This window comes from Cherax quadricarinatus, chromosome 5, assembly GCF_038502225.1.
Source record: "Cherax quadricarinatus isolate ZL_2023a chromosome 5, ASM3850222v1, whole genome shotgun sequence".
Lineage (NCBI taxonomy): Eukaryota > Metazoa > Arthropoda > Malacostraca > Decapoda > Parastacidae > Cherax > Cherax quadricarinatus.
The window spans coordinates 3,822,085-3,840,301 of NC_091296.1; the positions used below are offsets into that span (position 1 = coordinate 3,822,085).

General features: G+C 40.1%; 1 protein-coding gene across 2 annotated transcripts in view; it reads left to right on the plus strand.

Annotated features, from left to right (window-relative positions):
• Positions 1-18,217, plus strand: part of LOC128684904 (uncharacterized) — a 57,180-nt gene that overhangs the window by 21,074 nt on the left and 17,889 nt on the right. For both annotated transcript variants that reach the window (XM_053771243.2, XM_053771244.2), the window contains exons 6-9: positions 1,025-1,137; positions 7,133-10,553; positions 11,212-11,477; positions 12,105-12,235. In XM_053771243.2, coding sequence (XP_053627218.1) covers positions 1,025-1,137; positions 7,133-10,553; positions 11,212-11,477; positions 12,105-12,235 — 3,931 coding nt within the window. The remainder of the gene's footprint in view (positions 1-1,024; positions 1,138-7,132; positions 10,554-11,211; positions 11,478-12,104; positions 12,236-18,217) is intronic.

Genomic DNA, 18,217 nt, shown 5'->3' on the forward strand with positions numbered 1-18,217 from the left:
GGACTTGAGTCCTGGAGATGGGAAGTACAGTGCCTGCACTCTGAAGGAGGGGTGTTAATGTTGCAGTTTAAAAACTGTAGTGTAAAGCACCCTTCCGGCAAGACAGTGATGGAGTAAATGATGGTGAAAGTTTTTCTTTTTCGGGCCACCCTGCCTTGGTGGGAATCGGCCAGTGTGATAATAAAATAAAAAAAAAATAAAAGCAAAACCCTCCAGAGATTGTAATAAATGCAGGCAGTTAAATACCAGTACCATTATTAGTGTGTGTTTATAGGTAGGTAGTAGGTTGGTAGACCATAACCATTTAGGGAGGTACTGTACTATCATCCTGTCAGAGGTGTATGAAATAGAAATTTGTTCATTTTTTTTTATCCTGGAAGGATTGAAGATATTTTCTTTGTTTCATGAACACTTAAGATGCTAGGTAAATATTACGAACTAATACTTCCATTTAGTACTGTATAAACTTACCTTTACACTCTTGTGTGCATCTTAATAGTTTTGAGTCCTGTAATATTTTCTTTCTTACCTAAGAGGCCTGGTCTGAGACTGGGTTCTGGGAAAGATGACTCCCCAGAACTGCTGACAGTAACACTGGCAGAAATCTTTAATAATGCATGCAAAACACATTACAGTATAAGGAACTCAGCTTGTGGGTTATACCATCCTTTGAGGGATAGTGCCGTGATGTTGATGAAAGGCCCTTGATCCAAGGAATTGGTTGTACATTTTCCCTCCTTGGAGAAAATCTGATTACCTCTCTTTATTTCCATGCTTCCTCACAAATATAATAATGAATAAATAGCCACAATACTGTGGTTGCAGCAAATCACAAATAACTCGCATTTAGCAGGGAAAACTTATGACGATGTTTTGGTCCACCCTGGACCATTGTTAAGTCATAACTGTTGTGCTGTGACTGGTCAGGATGGACTGAAAAGTCATCGTAAGTTTCCTTTCCAAAGTGCAGGTTATTTTTGATAATGAATAATGATAAATGTACAGTTTTTACACTATGTTGAAGGTGTGTGGAGAACGCACTTGGCAGTCAATGAAGCAACATTACAGAACATACATCATCAAGAATTTACCAGCATATAAGCTACCGGAGAAGGAGGCCAGAAAGCTATATTTACCGTAAGTAAATTCTACGAAAGTCAAAAGTTTTAATATTTTTCCTCTTTAGGTGAGGTTGTAATAACAAATTTTCTTGATACATTAGGTACGCTAAAGAACAAAAAGGCACAATACTGCGACTGGACCAACACATTGTCGTAGGCTCCTCTCTCCTATGTGTGGGTTATTTGTGTGTTAGGTATACTAATGAAGGGCTCTTGACCCAAGTATTGTAATATGACCTGTTCTCCCCTTTTTTAGATTAAACCTGATTGCCAGACATTACCCAGACACTGTATGATTCCTTTGTTTTGCACTTTCCCTTAAATATGGTAATAACACATGACCCTTACAGGTTTAGCTATAAAATATAAATCTAATAATAATATTCAGCAGATGTTGATAAATGTGTGAGTATTAAAGAGTTTGTTAGTAGTGTAGTGTGCAGTTACTGTCTCAATGATACTTATACACTGGATGCAGGTAATACAGTATACTGTCACACTGTCTCAAGCAAATTGATAAACTGGTAGGTAGTACAGCATACTGTCACATTGTCTCAAGCAAACTGATACACTGGTAGGCAGTACAGTGTAATGTCACTGTCTCAAACATACTGATACACTGGTAGGCAGTACAGTGTAATGTCACACTGTGTCAAACATACTGATACACTGGTAGGTAGTACAGTGTAATGTCACTGTCTCAAACATACTGATACACTGGTAGGTAGTACAGTGTAATGTCACTGTCTCAAACATACTGATACACTGGTAGGCAGTACAGTGTAATGTCACACTGTCTCAAACATACTGATACACTGGTAGGTAGTACAGTGTAATGTCACTGTCTCAAACATACTGATACACTGGTAGGCAGTACAGTGTAATGTCACACTGTCTCAAACGTACTGATACACTGGTAGGTAGTACAGTGTAATGTCACACTGTCTCAAACATACTGATACACTGGTAGGTAGTACAGTGTAATGTCACTGTCTCAAACATACTGATACACTGGTAGGTAGTACAGTGTAATGTCACTGTCTCAAACATACTGATACACTGGTAGGTAGTACAGTGTAATGTCACTGTCTCAAACATACTGATACACTGGTAGGTAGTACAGTGTAATGTCACACTGTCTCAAACATACTGATACACTGGTAGGTAGTACAGTGTAATGTCACACTGTCTCAAACATACTGATACACTGGTAGGCAGTACAGTGTAATGTCACACTGTCTCAAACATACTGATACACTGGTAGGTAGTACAGTGTAATGTCACTGTCTCAAACATACTGATACACTGGTAGGCAGTACAGTGTAATGTCACTGTCTCAAACATACTGATACACTGGTAGGCAGTACAGTGTAATGTCACTGTCTCAAACATACTGATACACTGGTAGGTAGTACAGTGTAATGTCACTGTCTCAAACATACTGATACACTGGTAGGTAGTACAGTGTAATGTCACACTGTCTCAAACATACTGATACACTGGTAGGTAGTACAGTGTAATGTCACACTGTCTCAAACATACTGATACACTGGTAGGCAGTACATTGTAATGTCACACTGTGTCAAACATACTGATACACTGGTAGGCAGTACAGTGTAATGTCACACTGTCTCAAACATACTGATACACTGGTAGGCAGTACAGTGTAATGTCACACTGTCTCAAACATACTGATACACTGGTAGGCAGTACAGTGTAATGTCACACTGTCTCAAACATACTGATACACTGGTAGGCAGTACAGTGTAATGTCACACTGTCTCAAACATACTGATACACTGGTAGGTAGTACAGTGTAATGTCACACTGTCTCAAACATACTGATACACTGGTAGGCAGTACAGTGTAATGTCACACTGTCTCAAACATACTGATACACTGGTAGGTAGTACAGTGTAATGTCACTGTCTCAAACATACTGATACACTGGTAGGCAGTACAGTGTAATGTCACACTGTCTCAAACATACTGATACACTGGTAGGCAGTACAGTGTAATGTCACACTGTCTCAAACATACTGATACACTGGTAGGTAGTACAGTGTAATGTCACTGTCTCAAACATACTGATACACTGGTAGGCAGTACAGTGTAATGTCACACTGTCTCAAACATACTGATACACTGGTAGGTAGTACAGTGTAATGTCACTGTCTCAAACATACTGATACACTGGTAGGTAGTACAGTGTAATGTCACTGTCTCAAACATACTGATACACTGGTAGGTAGTACAGTGTAATGTCACTGTCTCAAACATACTGATACACTGGTAGGTAGTACAGTGTAATGTCACACTGTCTCAAACATACTGATACACTGGTAGGTAGTACAGTGTAATGTCACACTGTCTCAAACATACTGATACACTGGTAGGCAGTACAGTGTAATGTCACACTGTCTCAAACATACTGATACACTGGTAGGCAGAACAGTGTAATGTCACACTGTCTCAAACATACTGATACACTGGTAGGTAGTACAGTGTAATGTCACACTGTCTCAAACATACTGATACACTGGTAGGCAGTACAGTGTAATGTCACACTGTCTCAAACATACTGATACACTGGTAGGTAGTACAGTGTAATGTCACACTGTCTCAAACATACTGATACACTGGTAGGTAGTACAGTGTAATGTCACTGTCTCAAACATACTGATACACTGGTAGGCAGTACAGTGTAATGTCACACTGTCTCAAACATACTGATACACTGGTAGGCAGTACAGAGTAATGTCACACTGTCTCAAACATACTGATACACTGGTAGGTAGTACAGTGTAATGTCACTGTCTCAAACATACTGATACACTGGTAGGCAGTACAGTGTAATGTCACACTGTCTCAAACATACTGATACACTGGTAGGTAGTACAGTGTAATGTCACTGTCTCAAACATACTGATACACTGGTAGGTAGTACAGTGTAATGTCACTGTCTCAAACATACTGATACACTGGTAGGTAGTACAGTGTAATGTCACTGTCTCAAACATACTGATACACTGGTAGGTAGTACAGTGTAATGTCACACTGTCTCAAACATACTGATACACTGGTAGGTAGTACAGTGTAATGTCACACTGTCTCAAACATACTGATACACTGGTAGGCAGTACAGTGTAATGTCACACTGTCTCAAACATACTGATACACTGGTAGGCAGAACAGTGTAATGTCACACTGTCTCAAACATACTGATACACTGGTAGGCAGTACAGTGTAATGTCACACTGTCTCAAACATACTGATACACTGGTAGGCAGTACAGTGTAATGTCACACTGTCTCAAACATACTGATACACTGGTAGGTAGTACAGTGTAATGTCACACTGTCTCAAACATACTGATACACTGGTAGGTAGTACAGTGTAATGTCACTGTCTCAAACATACTGATACACTGGTAGGCAGTACAGTGTAATGTCACACTGTCTCAAACATACTGATACACTGGTAGGCAGAACAGTGTAATGTCACACTGTCTCAAACATACTGATACACTGGTAGGCAGTACAGTGTAATGTCACTGTCTCAAACATACTGATACACTGGTAGGCAGTACAGTGTAATGTCACACTGTCTCAAACATACTGATACACTGGTAGGTAGTACAGTGTAATGTCACTGTCTCAAACATACTGATACACTGGTAGGCAGAACAGTGTAATGTCACACTGTCTCAAACATACTGATACACTGGTAGGCAGTACAGTGTAATGTCACTGTCTCAAACATACTGATACACTGGTAGGCAGAACAGTGTAATGTCACACTGTCTCAAACATACTGATACACTGGTAGGTAGTACAGTGTAATGTCACTGTCTCAAACATACTGATACACTGGTAGGTAGTACAGTGTAATGTCACACTGTCTCAAACATACTGATACACTGGTAGGCAGTACAGTGTAATGTCACACTGTCTCAAACATACTGGTACACTGGTAGGCAGTACAGTGTAATGTCACTGTCTCAAACATACTGATACACTGGTAGGCAGAACAGTGTAATGTCACACTGTCTCAAACATACTGATACACTGGTAGGTAGTACAGTGTAATGTCACTGTCTCAAACATACTGATACACTGGTAGGTAGTACAGTGTAATGTCACACTGTCTCAAACATACTGATACACTGGTAGGCAGTACAGTGTAATGTCACACTGTCTCAAACATACTGGTACACTGGTAGGCAGTACAGTGTAATGTCACTGTGTCAAACATACTGATACACTGGTAGGCAGTACAGTGTAATGTCACACTGTCTCAAACATACTGATACACTGGTAGGCAGTACAGTGTAATGTCACACTGTCTCAAGCATACTGATACACTGGTAGGTAGTACAGTGTAATGTCACACTGTCTCAAACATACTGGTACACTGGTAGGCAGTACAGTGTAATGTCACTGTGTCAAACATACTGGTACACTGGTAGGCAGTACAGTGTAATGTCACTGTGTCAAACATACTGATACACTGGTAGGCAGTACAGTGTAATGTCACTGTGTCAAACATACTGGTACACTGGTAGGCAGTACAGTGTAATGTCACTGTCTCAAACATACTGATACACTGGTAGGTAGTACAGTGTAATGTCACTGTGTCAAACATACTGATACACTGGTAGGCAGTACAGTGTAATGTCACTGTGTCAAACATACTGGTACACTGGTAGGCAGTACAGTGTAATGTCACTGTGTCAAACATACTGGTACACTGGTAGGCAGTACAGTGTAATGTCACTGTGTCAAACATACTGGTACACTGGTAGGCAGTACAGTGTAATGTCACTGTGTCAAACATACTGGTACACTGGTAGGCAGTACAGTGTAATGTCACTGTCTCAAACATACTGAGACACTGGTAGGCAGTACAGTGTAATGTCACTGTGTCAAACTAATACACTGGTAGGCAGTACAGTGTAATGTCACTGTCTCAAACATACTGATACACTGGTAGGCAGTACAGTGTAATGTCACACTGTGTCAAACATACTGATACACTGGTAGGCAGTACAGTGTAATGTCACACTGTGTCAAACATACTGATACACTGGTAGGCAGTACAGTGTAATGTCACTGTGTCAAACATACTGGTACACTGGTAGGCAGTACAGTGTAATGTCACACTGTGTCAAACATACTGATACACTGGTAGGCAGTACAGTGTAATGTCACACTGTCTCAAACATACTGGTACACTGGTAGGCAGTACAGTGTAATGTCACACTGTCTCAAACATACTGATACACTGGTAGGCAGTACAGTGTAATGTCACACTGTCTCAAACATACTGATACACTGGTAGGCAGTACAGTGTAATGTCACACTGTCTCAAACATACTGATACACTGGTAGGTAGTACAGTGTAATGTCACACTGTCTCAAACATACTGATACACTGGTAGGTAGTACAGTGTAATGTCACTGTCTCAAACATACTGATACACTGGTAGGTAGTACAGTGTAATGTCACACTGTCTCAAACATACTGATACACTGGTAGGCAGTACAGTGTAATGTCACACTGTCTCAAACATACTGATACACTGGTAGGTAGTACAGTGTAATGTCACACTGTCTCAAACATACTGATACACTGGTAGGCAGTACAGTGTAATGTCACACTGTCTCAAACATACTGATACACTGGTAGGCATTACAGTGTAATGTCACACTCTCTCAAACATACTGATACACTGGTAGGTAGTACAGTGTAATGTCACACTCATCATTCTGTCTTGCCAGCAGTGTGCAAACATAATTTTGTTTGTTTGCAGATTAGATTCAGAATACCTCCAGAGGTGTAGCTCCATTGTGAGTGTAGAGGTCCCACTGTATTTATTGATGTAGTTATTGTTTTATCACATCTCTACCTATGTATTTATTATGGTTTTATCATCTTTTATTGATGTGAGTTATGGTTTTATCACATCTCTTGTTGTATGTATGTGGTGTAATTTGCTCTTATTTTTCCAGGTTTTGTTCACCCAAGGATATAATGCAGGAAGATGACGATAAAGAAGAGGAACTAGTAGTTGAGATAGAAGATTATGATGATGAAATTGAAGAAAGAAATGGGACTCAGAAGTGTGTGGAAAAGATTAGAGATAAAGAGAGTGGGTCAAAGAGGAGTGTTGAGGAACATGAAGGTGGTGTTGTTGAGGGTTGTAGCAGGGACGAGTGTCATAGTAAGTGTGTAGCCTCACAGCTCAGGAGACTCAACGGAACTCACACACAAACAACTAAGAAGGCTCTGAGGAATGTGAAGGAATCCATGCATGCTGGAGAGGAGACAGGAGATCAGGTAGAGCCTCCTCAACAGTACAAGAAACAAACAGGGCCTCCTGAACAGGACAAGAAACAAACAGGGCCTCCTGAACAGTTCAAGAAACAAATGGGGCCTCCTGAACAGAACAAGAAACAAACAGGGTCTCCTGAAAAGGACAAGAAACAAACAGGACCTCCTGAAAGAAACAGGAGCCAAGTGAAGTCTCCTGAAGTACATAAGCAAGCAGTTGCTCCTGAAGAACATAAACAAGCAGTTGCTCCTGAAGAATGTAAGAGGCAAGCAGTGGTTCATGAAGAACATAGGAAACAAACAGTGGCTCCTGAAGAACATAGGAAGCAAACAGCAGTACCTGAAGAACATAGAAAGCAAACAGCAGTGCCTGAAGAACATAGGAAGCAAATAGCAGTGCCTGAAGAACATAGAAAGCAAACAGTAGTGCCTGGAGAACATAGGAAGCAAACAGTTGGTTCTGAAGAACATAAGAAGCAAACAGTAGTGCCTGAAGAACATAGGAAGCAAACAGGTGGTTCTGAAGAACATAGGAAGCAAACAGGTCATTCTGAAGAACATAAGCAAACAGGTCATTCTGAAGAACATAGGAAGCAAACAGTTGTGTCTGAAGAACATAGGAAGGAAACAGTAGTGCCTGAAGAACATAGGAAGGAAACAGTAGTGCCTGAAGAACATAGGAAGGAAACAGTAGTGCCTGAAGAACATAGGAAGGAAACAGTAGTGCCTGAAGAACATAGGAAGGAAACAGTAGTGCCTGAAGAACATAGGAAGGAAACAGTAGTGCCTGAAGAACATAGGAAGGAAACAGTAGTGCCTGAAGAACATAGGAAGGAAACAGTAGTGCCTGAAGAACATAGGAAGGAAACAGTAGTGCCTGAAGAACATAGGAAGCAAACAGGTGATTCTGAAGAACATAGGAAGGAAACAGTAGTGCCTGAAGAACATAGGAAGCAAACAGGTGATTCTGAAGAACATAGGCAAACAGTTGTATCTGAAGAACATAAACAAACAGATGGTTCTGAAGAACATAGGCAAATAGGTGGTTCTGTAGAACACAGGAATCAAACAGGTGATCTTGGAGAGCAAAGCAAACAAACTGGGGCTAATAGAGAGGGTAGCAAGCAAACTAGTTGTATCAAAGAGCAAAATAAACATAGGGAGCCTGAGAAGCAAAGTTCTGGGGAGGGAAGCAAGCAAACAGGTACCCCTTTAAATGAACTGCAGCAAGTACAAACAATAATGCTTAAAAATGTAATAAATGAAGACAAGCTTGCAAATGTTGATGTTAGGAAGAATAATATTGTTGGTAAGAGCTCTTATAGAGAAAGAAAGCTTTGTGGACTGGAACTGGAAGACAGTGTGCAGTTTGTTGAAGATCAACAAAGCCATGTGGAAGATAGAGTGAGTCAGTTGCAGAGAAAGAGCATAAGAGAAACTAAAAATGGCCAGACAAATAAATGCAACATAAGTGTTTCTGGGAATGATAATGCTGGGCAAGTTTCAGAGAGTGGGGAAAATAATTCAGGAACATTAAACCTTGAGTATTCTCAGACAAGACAAACTATTGACAGTTCACAAGGTTTTAATGTAATTCCGACATCAGGATACTTTCCGGGGTATAGTGCCAGTTTTGGAGATGAAATTGATGGTTTATTAGAAGATACCAGCCATTCAGGATTGTGTACGAGTGGGGTACTGGGCAGAATTAACAGGAAGAATGTTCCAACTTCCCAGGGAAATGATTGCACTCAGGGTGAAACGAATCAGAAAATAAGCGAAAAGGAATGCATTAATGACAGCACAGAAGAATTGCCTGTTCAACATTTAACTTTGTGGTCCAAAAATGAACAAAGCAAACCCATGGTGTCTTTACCTATGTCAGAAGTCACACATTTAGTCCACAATATGGAGGACATGAACCAAGACAATTGTCAGACCACACAAGGACCTGAAATGCAATCTAACATTGAAATGCCACCAAATGTAACAGTAGAGGAAATTAATGAAATGCAAGAACTGCTAGATGGCAGTTGTCACATTGCCAGCACTGTTAATTCTGGTACAAGGGATTATCCTTCATACACAAAAAATGCCAGTGTTGAGCCTTGCTTGATGTCTTCATGCTCAGAAATTTTTATTACTTGTCCGTCGCAACATGAAAATGATGAACATCATATCGCTACGAGCACCCCTCTAACAGTGGTGTCCTCATCGGGTAGTGCCTCAACCGTTGCCATTGTCGATCATAATATCCCTGATCGTAACTTAATCAGATCATTCTTAGTACAAGATGATGCTTCTGAAGAGGTTGTACAAAAAACTTCTGTTGTATCTAGAAGAGGAAACTCTAGAGAAGAAATTGTTATCGAATCTGAAGAAGAAATTATTGATGATTCTAGAGGTGAATGTAAGGAAGGAATTATTGATAACTCTAGAGAAGTAATTTTGTGTAAATCCAAGAAAAAACTTCTTGATGAAATTGAAATTCTTGATGAATCCACAGAAAAAATGTCTGATGACTACAAAAAAATTATTTCTGCTGGTTCTGAAAGAGATCCTTCTGATCAGTCTAGAACTGAAATTTCAGGTAGTTCTTCAGAAGACTCTGATGCATCAACACTTCTCTTTAGCCAAGAGAATGATGGCAGAATTGATATACTTCATTCTAATAGAAATCATACCAAAAACAGAGAACCATTAAAAAAGTCACATAAATCTTTTAGAAATAAGTCAAAAGATGCAGGTTGTAACTGTATTGCACAAAAGAAATGCTCAAACTCTTCAGCCATCAAAAAAATGAGTAGGCATGAGACAACGAGAAAGCCTCGTGTGCCATTCCCACACGATACTTCAGATAGTGAAGGTGCTGATAATATTGATAAAAATATTTGGAAAAAAAATATCCATGGAAAGATTAAAGCACGCCTGAAATCCAGAGAGTCGAAAATTAAAATGGTACAGAGGAAACGAGAAGTTTCTCCTGCTGCTGATAGCTCCTCAGAGAGTGAAATACCGATCCTCAGGTCGACACAAATGACAATTAAGAAAAATTTGGCTCAAGCAGAACGGCCTCTCGTACGTAAGGACACTCTGAAGGTAAGACTCTTGTTTGATCTTCCATATATCTTCTTCTCTGGCAAGTTTAATGACATTCAGGATTATGTTTGTGGTGAAAGCTAGTTCTTTAACCATTTCTACCTTTTCTTTTTCTTTCTTTCAACAAATCAACTGCTTCCCACCGAGGCTGGGTGGCCCAAAAAGAAAAACAAAAGTTTCTCTTTTTAACTTTAGTAATGTATACAGGAGAAGGGGTTAGTAGTCCATTGCTCCCGGCATTTTAGTTGACTTACAACACGCATGGCTTACGGAGAAAGAATTCTGTTCCTCTACCTACCTCTTTATTATTTTTTGCCTTTGAGAAACCTCGTTCTGAGGCTGTTTATTTCATCGAGTAAAATTTATTGATGAAGTTTATTCAAGACAGTAGATGAGGCATTGATATGGATTATATGTTTAGAACGTAAATGCCTTACATTTCACTGCTCTCAAATGTGACTTGTGTATTTCAGCCTCAGTTGTAGGCTGTATAGAACAGTACACTTCTTACCTTCCAACCTCAGTTGTAAAGAACAATAAACCTCTTTCCTTTGTTTCATTTTCTCCATGTGTCTGCTTGTAACATTTAAATTGATACGTATCGGCAACCACTGGGTGCAGTGCTGAAATTTCATACACACAGGTACTTACTTTTCAGGGAAGCCATGATTCTTGCACTGCTGGCCCCTCAAGGCAGAAGACTCATTCTTCTGAAACTGATAGTTCTGCAAATGTTGATAGTTCTTCTGAAAGCAACACAGTGTCGCGTCATGAGAAGCGTGTCACAACATTCATCGACCCTTATGCAAGCAAAGACAGCACCTCGGGACGCTATGACCGGACCTTCCATCCCAAAAGCGGGTGTAAATATGGTGTAAAGCGGCAAAGAAATACTTTACCAGCCTTCCGTTTAAATAGAGCTGCGTAAGTTGAAATATCAGGTTGATGTGTGAGTTCATGAATAGGTAATGTGTGTATGTGGGTGGGAAATGTGTGAGCAGGAGTAGGTAATGTATATGGGTGGGAAATGTGTGGGCAGGAGTAGGTAATGTATGTTTGTGGGTGGAAAATGTGTGGGCAGGAGTAGGTAATGTGTGTATGTGGGTAGGAAATGTGTGGACAGGAGTAGGTAGTTTGGGCAGGAGTAGGTAATGTGTGTATGTGGGAGGGAAATGTGTGGGCAGGAGTAGTTAATATGTTTCTGGGTGGGAAATGTGTGGGCAGGAGTAGGTAATGTGTGTATATGGATAGGAAATATGTGGACAGGAGTAGGGAATATGTGTATGGGGGTGGGAAAGTGTATATATGGGTAATGTATGTAAATGAATGAGGAATGTGTGTATATGAGTGGAGAATGTGTGTACTTGTTTATCATGTCTCTTATGTGTTTTTTGTAGCTGCTCTCTCTGTGTCTCTATCTCTGTCTCTCATGCACACATGCATGCACACATGCACCCACACGTATGAGCATGCAGTGTCATTCGCTTCATTGACTCTCTTATATATGTACATTAAGATGCAGTGATTAACTGAGTCACCTGATTTCCACAGAATCAACAAAGAATCATACAACCTGAAAGAGGATTTGGAGATCATCAAATATATTGATCAACGTCGAGCATATTACCGTGTCCGAGGACGGGAATTGTGGCAGGAAATGGCAAAAAATAATATACTTTCTAGTAAGTCATTCATTGTTATTATTATTTTTATTATTATTATTATTATTATTATTATTATTATTATTATTATTATTATTATTAACACACTGGCTGTTTCCCACCAAGGCAGGGGGACCAGAAAAAGAAGAAACACTTTCATCATCATTCACTCTATCGCTGTCTTGCCAGAGGCATGCCTGCACAACAGTTAAAAAGCAAACATATCAACAACCCCTCTTCAGAGTGCAGGCACTGTTCTTCACACCTCCAGAACTTAAGTCTGGCTTGCTGGTTTCCTGGAATCACTTTATAAATATTACTTTGCTAATACTCCAACAGTACGTCAAATCATAAAAACCACTTGTCTCTACTCGCTCCTAACATGCTCATGCACACTTGCTGAAAGTTCAAATCCCTCATGTTGCACTTATTTAAGCTTATCATCGTGACAGTATCATATTTGATGTACAGGGGGGCCCTGCTTTATGGCGATTTGCTAATATGGACATTTCAAATTGTATAACCAAAAATTCGTTTGCACAGCTCCTGATTCACTATTACTGCGTCCTCACACCAGGCCTTTGTTTAGTCTCTGTGAGCTCCGCATCTCTTGAATATGTCTGGAAGCGTTTCATACTTTCAAGTGTATTAAAGTTATTACATATTTTATGTGTAACTTGATAATTGTATTTTTTTTTTTTCAACAAGTCGGCCGTCTCCCACTGAGGCAGGGTGACCCACCGAGGCAGGGTGACCCACTGAGGCAGGGTGACCCACCGAGGCAGGGTGACCCACCGAGGCAGGGTGACCCACCGAGGCAGGGTGACCCACCGAGGCAGGGTGACCCACTGAGGCAGGGTGACCCACCGAGGCAGGGTGACCCAAAAAGAAAGAAAATCCCCAAAAAGTAAATACTCTCATCATTCAACACTTTCACCTCACTTACACATAATCACTGTTTTTGCAGAGGTGCTCAGAACACAACAGTTTAGAAGCACATACGTATAAAGATACACAACATATCCCTCCAAACGTATATATACGTTTTAATTTTCCTGCCTCCAAATTGGGCACAATTGCCCTGAGATGCCTGGTCAGCATGGAATGGGTCTTAACACTCGGTGTGCACCATATTAAAAAAAATCTGGGACCATTTAGTACCTTGTGGGAGCGCCAGTTATATTGAGCTCCAGCTAGAGCAAACAGTGCGGCAAACACCAAGGATTCACAGATGTAATATATTAACACTCCTCTTTTAAGAGGAAAGTGATGTTAACCCCAAGCTTAGGGTCTGTCGGTCTCTGTCTATCTCTGTCTATCTGTCTCTGTTTTTGTCTGTCTCTGTCTATCTCTGTCTCACAGGTACACATAAATACAAGTATACATAGTGTAAATTACCTAGGATAACCCAAAAAAATCCATACAAAGTGCTATACTCTGCTTGAAGATGTGAGTAAAGGTGATGACCGCAGTCTTGTGGCTCTCTCTGAGACAGAGAGCTAGACAGATAGACATGGAGCTTGAAAGACAGATAAGACAGACATGTTTGTGTACCAGTGAAAACAAAGCAGGGCTGATGCTCATCAAATGTCACCTCTAATTTTTTCTTATCAAGTGTTATCACTGCACCCTCAGTATGCTCATCAAACTACTCCCTCCCTCCCTCCCTCCCTCCCTCCCTCCCGTCCTTCCTTCCTTCCTTCCTTCCTTCCTTCCTTTTCCTCTTCCTCTTCCTCTTCCTCTTCATTATTATTATATACTTCCACATATCCAAAACATTGGGGACATATAAATACTTTGTATATATTCCAAGACAATAGTAAATGACCAAGGCAGGTGTAAATGTCCACCTGTCAGTGTGTTTGTGACAATTTGAGTACAATTTCAGTACCTAATACTAGTGTCAGAACAAAGATTGGCTATGAAATGACAAGAATTACTATAAATTGTAATTATCAGAACATAAAAATTGTATAAAATTATATGAAAAATAGAAAAAAAGGTATATCGACAACACTTCTGCAAGTTGCAGGACTCCATGTTGCTGTCAGGTGAGCATCCAGTGAGAACTTCTCGGCCTCATATCTCGGTAAGTACTGACCCTAATTTTTTTTATTCTAAAAAAATTAAAAAAATGTGCTCTTTTTTTCTATGAAAAACTATTTTTTTTTTCCAAAATATTCGGGGCGCTGCGCAAGAGAAGGTATATATACGTTTGGACTATCTTAAGGGTTAAAATCACTAAGAGTGTATCACTAGTGTTGAAGATGCAATAATAATAATAATAATAATAATAATAATAATAAATAATAATTGCTCTGAGGCATTTTAAATGTCATATATATTATTATTATAGATCTTTCTTTCTTTCAACACACCGGCCGTATCCCACCGAGGCGGGGTGGCCCAAAAGGAAAAACGAAAGTTTCTCCTTTTACATTTAGTAATATATACAGGAGAAGAGGTTACTAGCCCCTTGCTCCCGGCATTTTAGTCGCCTCTTACAACACGCATGGCTTATGGAGGAAGAATTCTGTTCCACTTCCCCATGGAGATAAGAGGAAATAAACAAGAATAAGAACTAGAAAGAAAATAGAAGAAAACCCAGAGGGGTGTGTATATATGTGCTTGTACATGTATGTGTAGTGTGACCTAAGTGTAAGTAGAAGTAGCAAGACGTACCTGAAATCTTGCATGTTCATGAGACAGAAAAAAGGACACCAGCAATCCTACCATCATGTAAAACAATTACAGGCTTTCATTTTACACTCACTTGGCAGGACGGTAGTACCTCCCTGGGTGGTTGCTGTCTACCAACCTACTACCTATAATTATTATAGATATTTTCATTAATCTTTGACATTTTTTAGAATTATATAAGAAACACATTACATACCATATAAACAAAATTATACAATCATAATAAAACACACAAATATAATTGTGAGGTGTAGTAGCTAGGCAGACTACCACACCTGACTTCCTACAATAAATACTACTCACCTCTCACCCAACATTAAGACTACAAATATTTTAAGGTAAATAGTGAGTGTATTGTATATGCATTTTATTTTATATTGTTTTTTATTCCTAGTTCTATTGCTAATGCATATATTTATTAATTTTTTTTTATTAACACACTGGCCGATTCCCACCAAGGCAGGGTGGCCCGAAAAAGAAAAACTTTCACCATTATTCACTCCATCACAGTCTTGCCAGAAGGGTGCTTTACACAACAGTTTTTAAACTGCAACATAAACACCCCTCCTTCAGAGTGCAAGCACTGTACTTCCCATCTCCAGGACTCAAGTCCGGCCTGTCGGTTTCCCTGAATCCCTTCATAAATGTTGCTTTGCTCACGCTCCAACAGCATGTCAAGTATTAAAAACCATTTGTCTCCATTCGCTCCTATCAAACACGCTCATGCATGCCCGCTGGAAGTCCAAGCCCCTCGCACACAAAACCTCTACCCCCTCCCTCCAACCTTTCCTAGGCTTACTCCTACCCCGCTTTCCTTCCGCTACAGACTAATACACTCTTGAAGTCATTGTTTCACTCCATTCTCTCTACATGTCCGAACCACCTCAACAACCCTTCCTCAGCCCTCTGGACAGCATTTTGGCAATCCCGCACCTCCTCCTAACTTCCAAACTACGAATTCTCTGCATTATATTCATACCACACATTGCCCTCAGACATGACATCTCCACTGCCTCCAGCCTTCTCCTCGTTGCAACATTCATCACCCATGCTTCACACCCTTATAAGAGCTTTGGTAAAACTATATTCTCATACATTCCCCTCTTTGCCTCCAAGGACAAAGTTTTTTGTCTCCACAGACTCCTAAGTGCACCGCTCACTCTTTTCCCCTCATCAATTCTATGCTTCACCTCATCTTTCATAGATCCATCTGCTGGCACGTCCACTCCCAAATATCTGAATACATTCACCTCCTCCATACTCTCTCCCTCCAATCTGATATCCAATCTTTCATCACCTAATCTTTTTGTTATCCTCATAACCTTATTCTTTCCTGTATTCACTTTTAATTTTCTTCTTTTACATACCCTACCAAATTCATCCACCAACCTCTGCAACTTCTCTTCAGAATCTCCCAAGAGCACAGTGTCATCAGCAAAGAGCAACTGTGACAACTCCCACTTTATGTGTGATTCTTTATCTTTTAACTCCACGCCTCTTGCCAAGGCATTTACTTCTCTTACAACCCCATCTATAAATATATTAAACAACTACGGTGACATCACACATCCTTGTGTAAGGCCTACTTTTACTGGGAAATAATTTCCCTCTTTCCTACATACTCTAACTTGAGCCTCACTATCCTCGTAAAAACTCTTCACTGCTTTCAGTAACCTACCTCCTATACCATACACCTGCAACATCTGCCACATTGCCCCCCTATCCACCCTGTCATATGCCTTTTCCAAATCCATAAATGCCACAAAAACCTCTTTAGTCTTATCTAAATACTGTTCACTTATATGTTTCACTGTAAACACCTGGTCCACACACCCCCTACCTTTCCTAAAGCCTCCTTGTTCATCTGCTATCCTATTCTCTGTCTTACTCTTAATTCTTTCAATAATAACTCTACTATACACTTTACCAGGTATACTCAACAGACTTCTTTCTTTCAACACACCGGCCGTATCCCACCGAGGCGGGGGTGGCCCAAAAGGAAAAACGAAAGTTTCTCCTTTTACATTTAGTAATATATACTGGAGAAGGGGTTACTAGCTCCTTGCTCCCGGCATTTTAGTCGCCTCTTACAACACGCATGGCTTACGGAGGAAGAATTCTGTTCCACTTCCCCATGGAGGTAAGAGGAAATAAACAAGAACAAGAACTAGAAAGAAAATAGAAGAAAACCAAGAGGGGTGTGTATATATATGGTTGTACACGTATGTGTAGTGTGACCTAAGTGTAAGTAGAAGTAGCAAGACATACCTGAAATCTTGCATGTGTATGAGACAGATAAAAAAAAGACACCAGCAATCTTACCATTGTGTAAAACAATTACAGGCTTCAGTTTTACACTCACTTGGCAGGACGGTAGTACCTCCCTGGGTGGTTGCTGTCTACCAACCTACTACCTACAACTCAACAGACTTCTCCCCCTATAATTTTTGCACTCTCTTTTGTCCCCTTTGCCTTTATACAAAGGAACTATGCATGCTCTCTGCCAATCCCTAGGTACCTTACCCTCTTCCATACATTTATTAAATAATAGCACCAACCACTCCAAAACTATATCCCCACCTGTTTTTAACATTTCTATCTTTATCCCATCAATCCCACCTGTTTTACCCCCTTTCATTTTATCTACTGCCTCACGAACTTCTCCCACACTCACAACTGGCTCTTCCTCACTCCTACGAGATGTTATTCCTCCTTGCCCTATACACGAAATCACAGCTTCCCTATCTTCATCAACATTTAACAATTCTTCAGAATATTCCCTCCATCTTCCAAGTACCTCTAACTCTCCATTTAATAACTCTCCTCTCCTATTTTTAACTGACAAATCCATTTGTTCTCTAGGCTTCCTTAACTTGTTAATCTCACTCCAAAACTTTTTCTTATTTTCAACAAAATTTGTTGATAACATCTCACCCACTCTCTCATTTGCATTCTTTTTACATTGCTTCACCACTCTCTTAACCTCTCTCTTTTTCTCCATATACTCTTCCCTCCTTGCATCACTTCTACTTTGTAATAACTTCTCATATGCTAACTTTTTCTCCCTTACTACTCTCTTTACATCATCATTCCACCAATTGCTCCTCTTCCTTCCCGCACCCACTTTTCTGTAACCACAAGCTTCTGCTGAACACTCTAACACTACATTTTTAAACTTACCCCATACCTCTTCGACCCCATTGCCTATGCTCTCATTAGCCCATCTATCCTCCAATAGTTGTTTATATCTTACCCTAACTGCCTCCTCTTTTAGTTTTTAAACCTTCACCTCTCTCTTCCCTG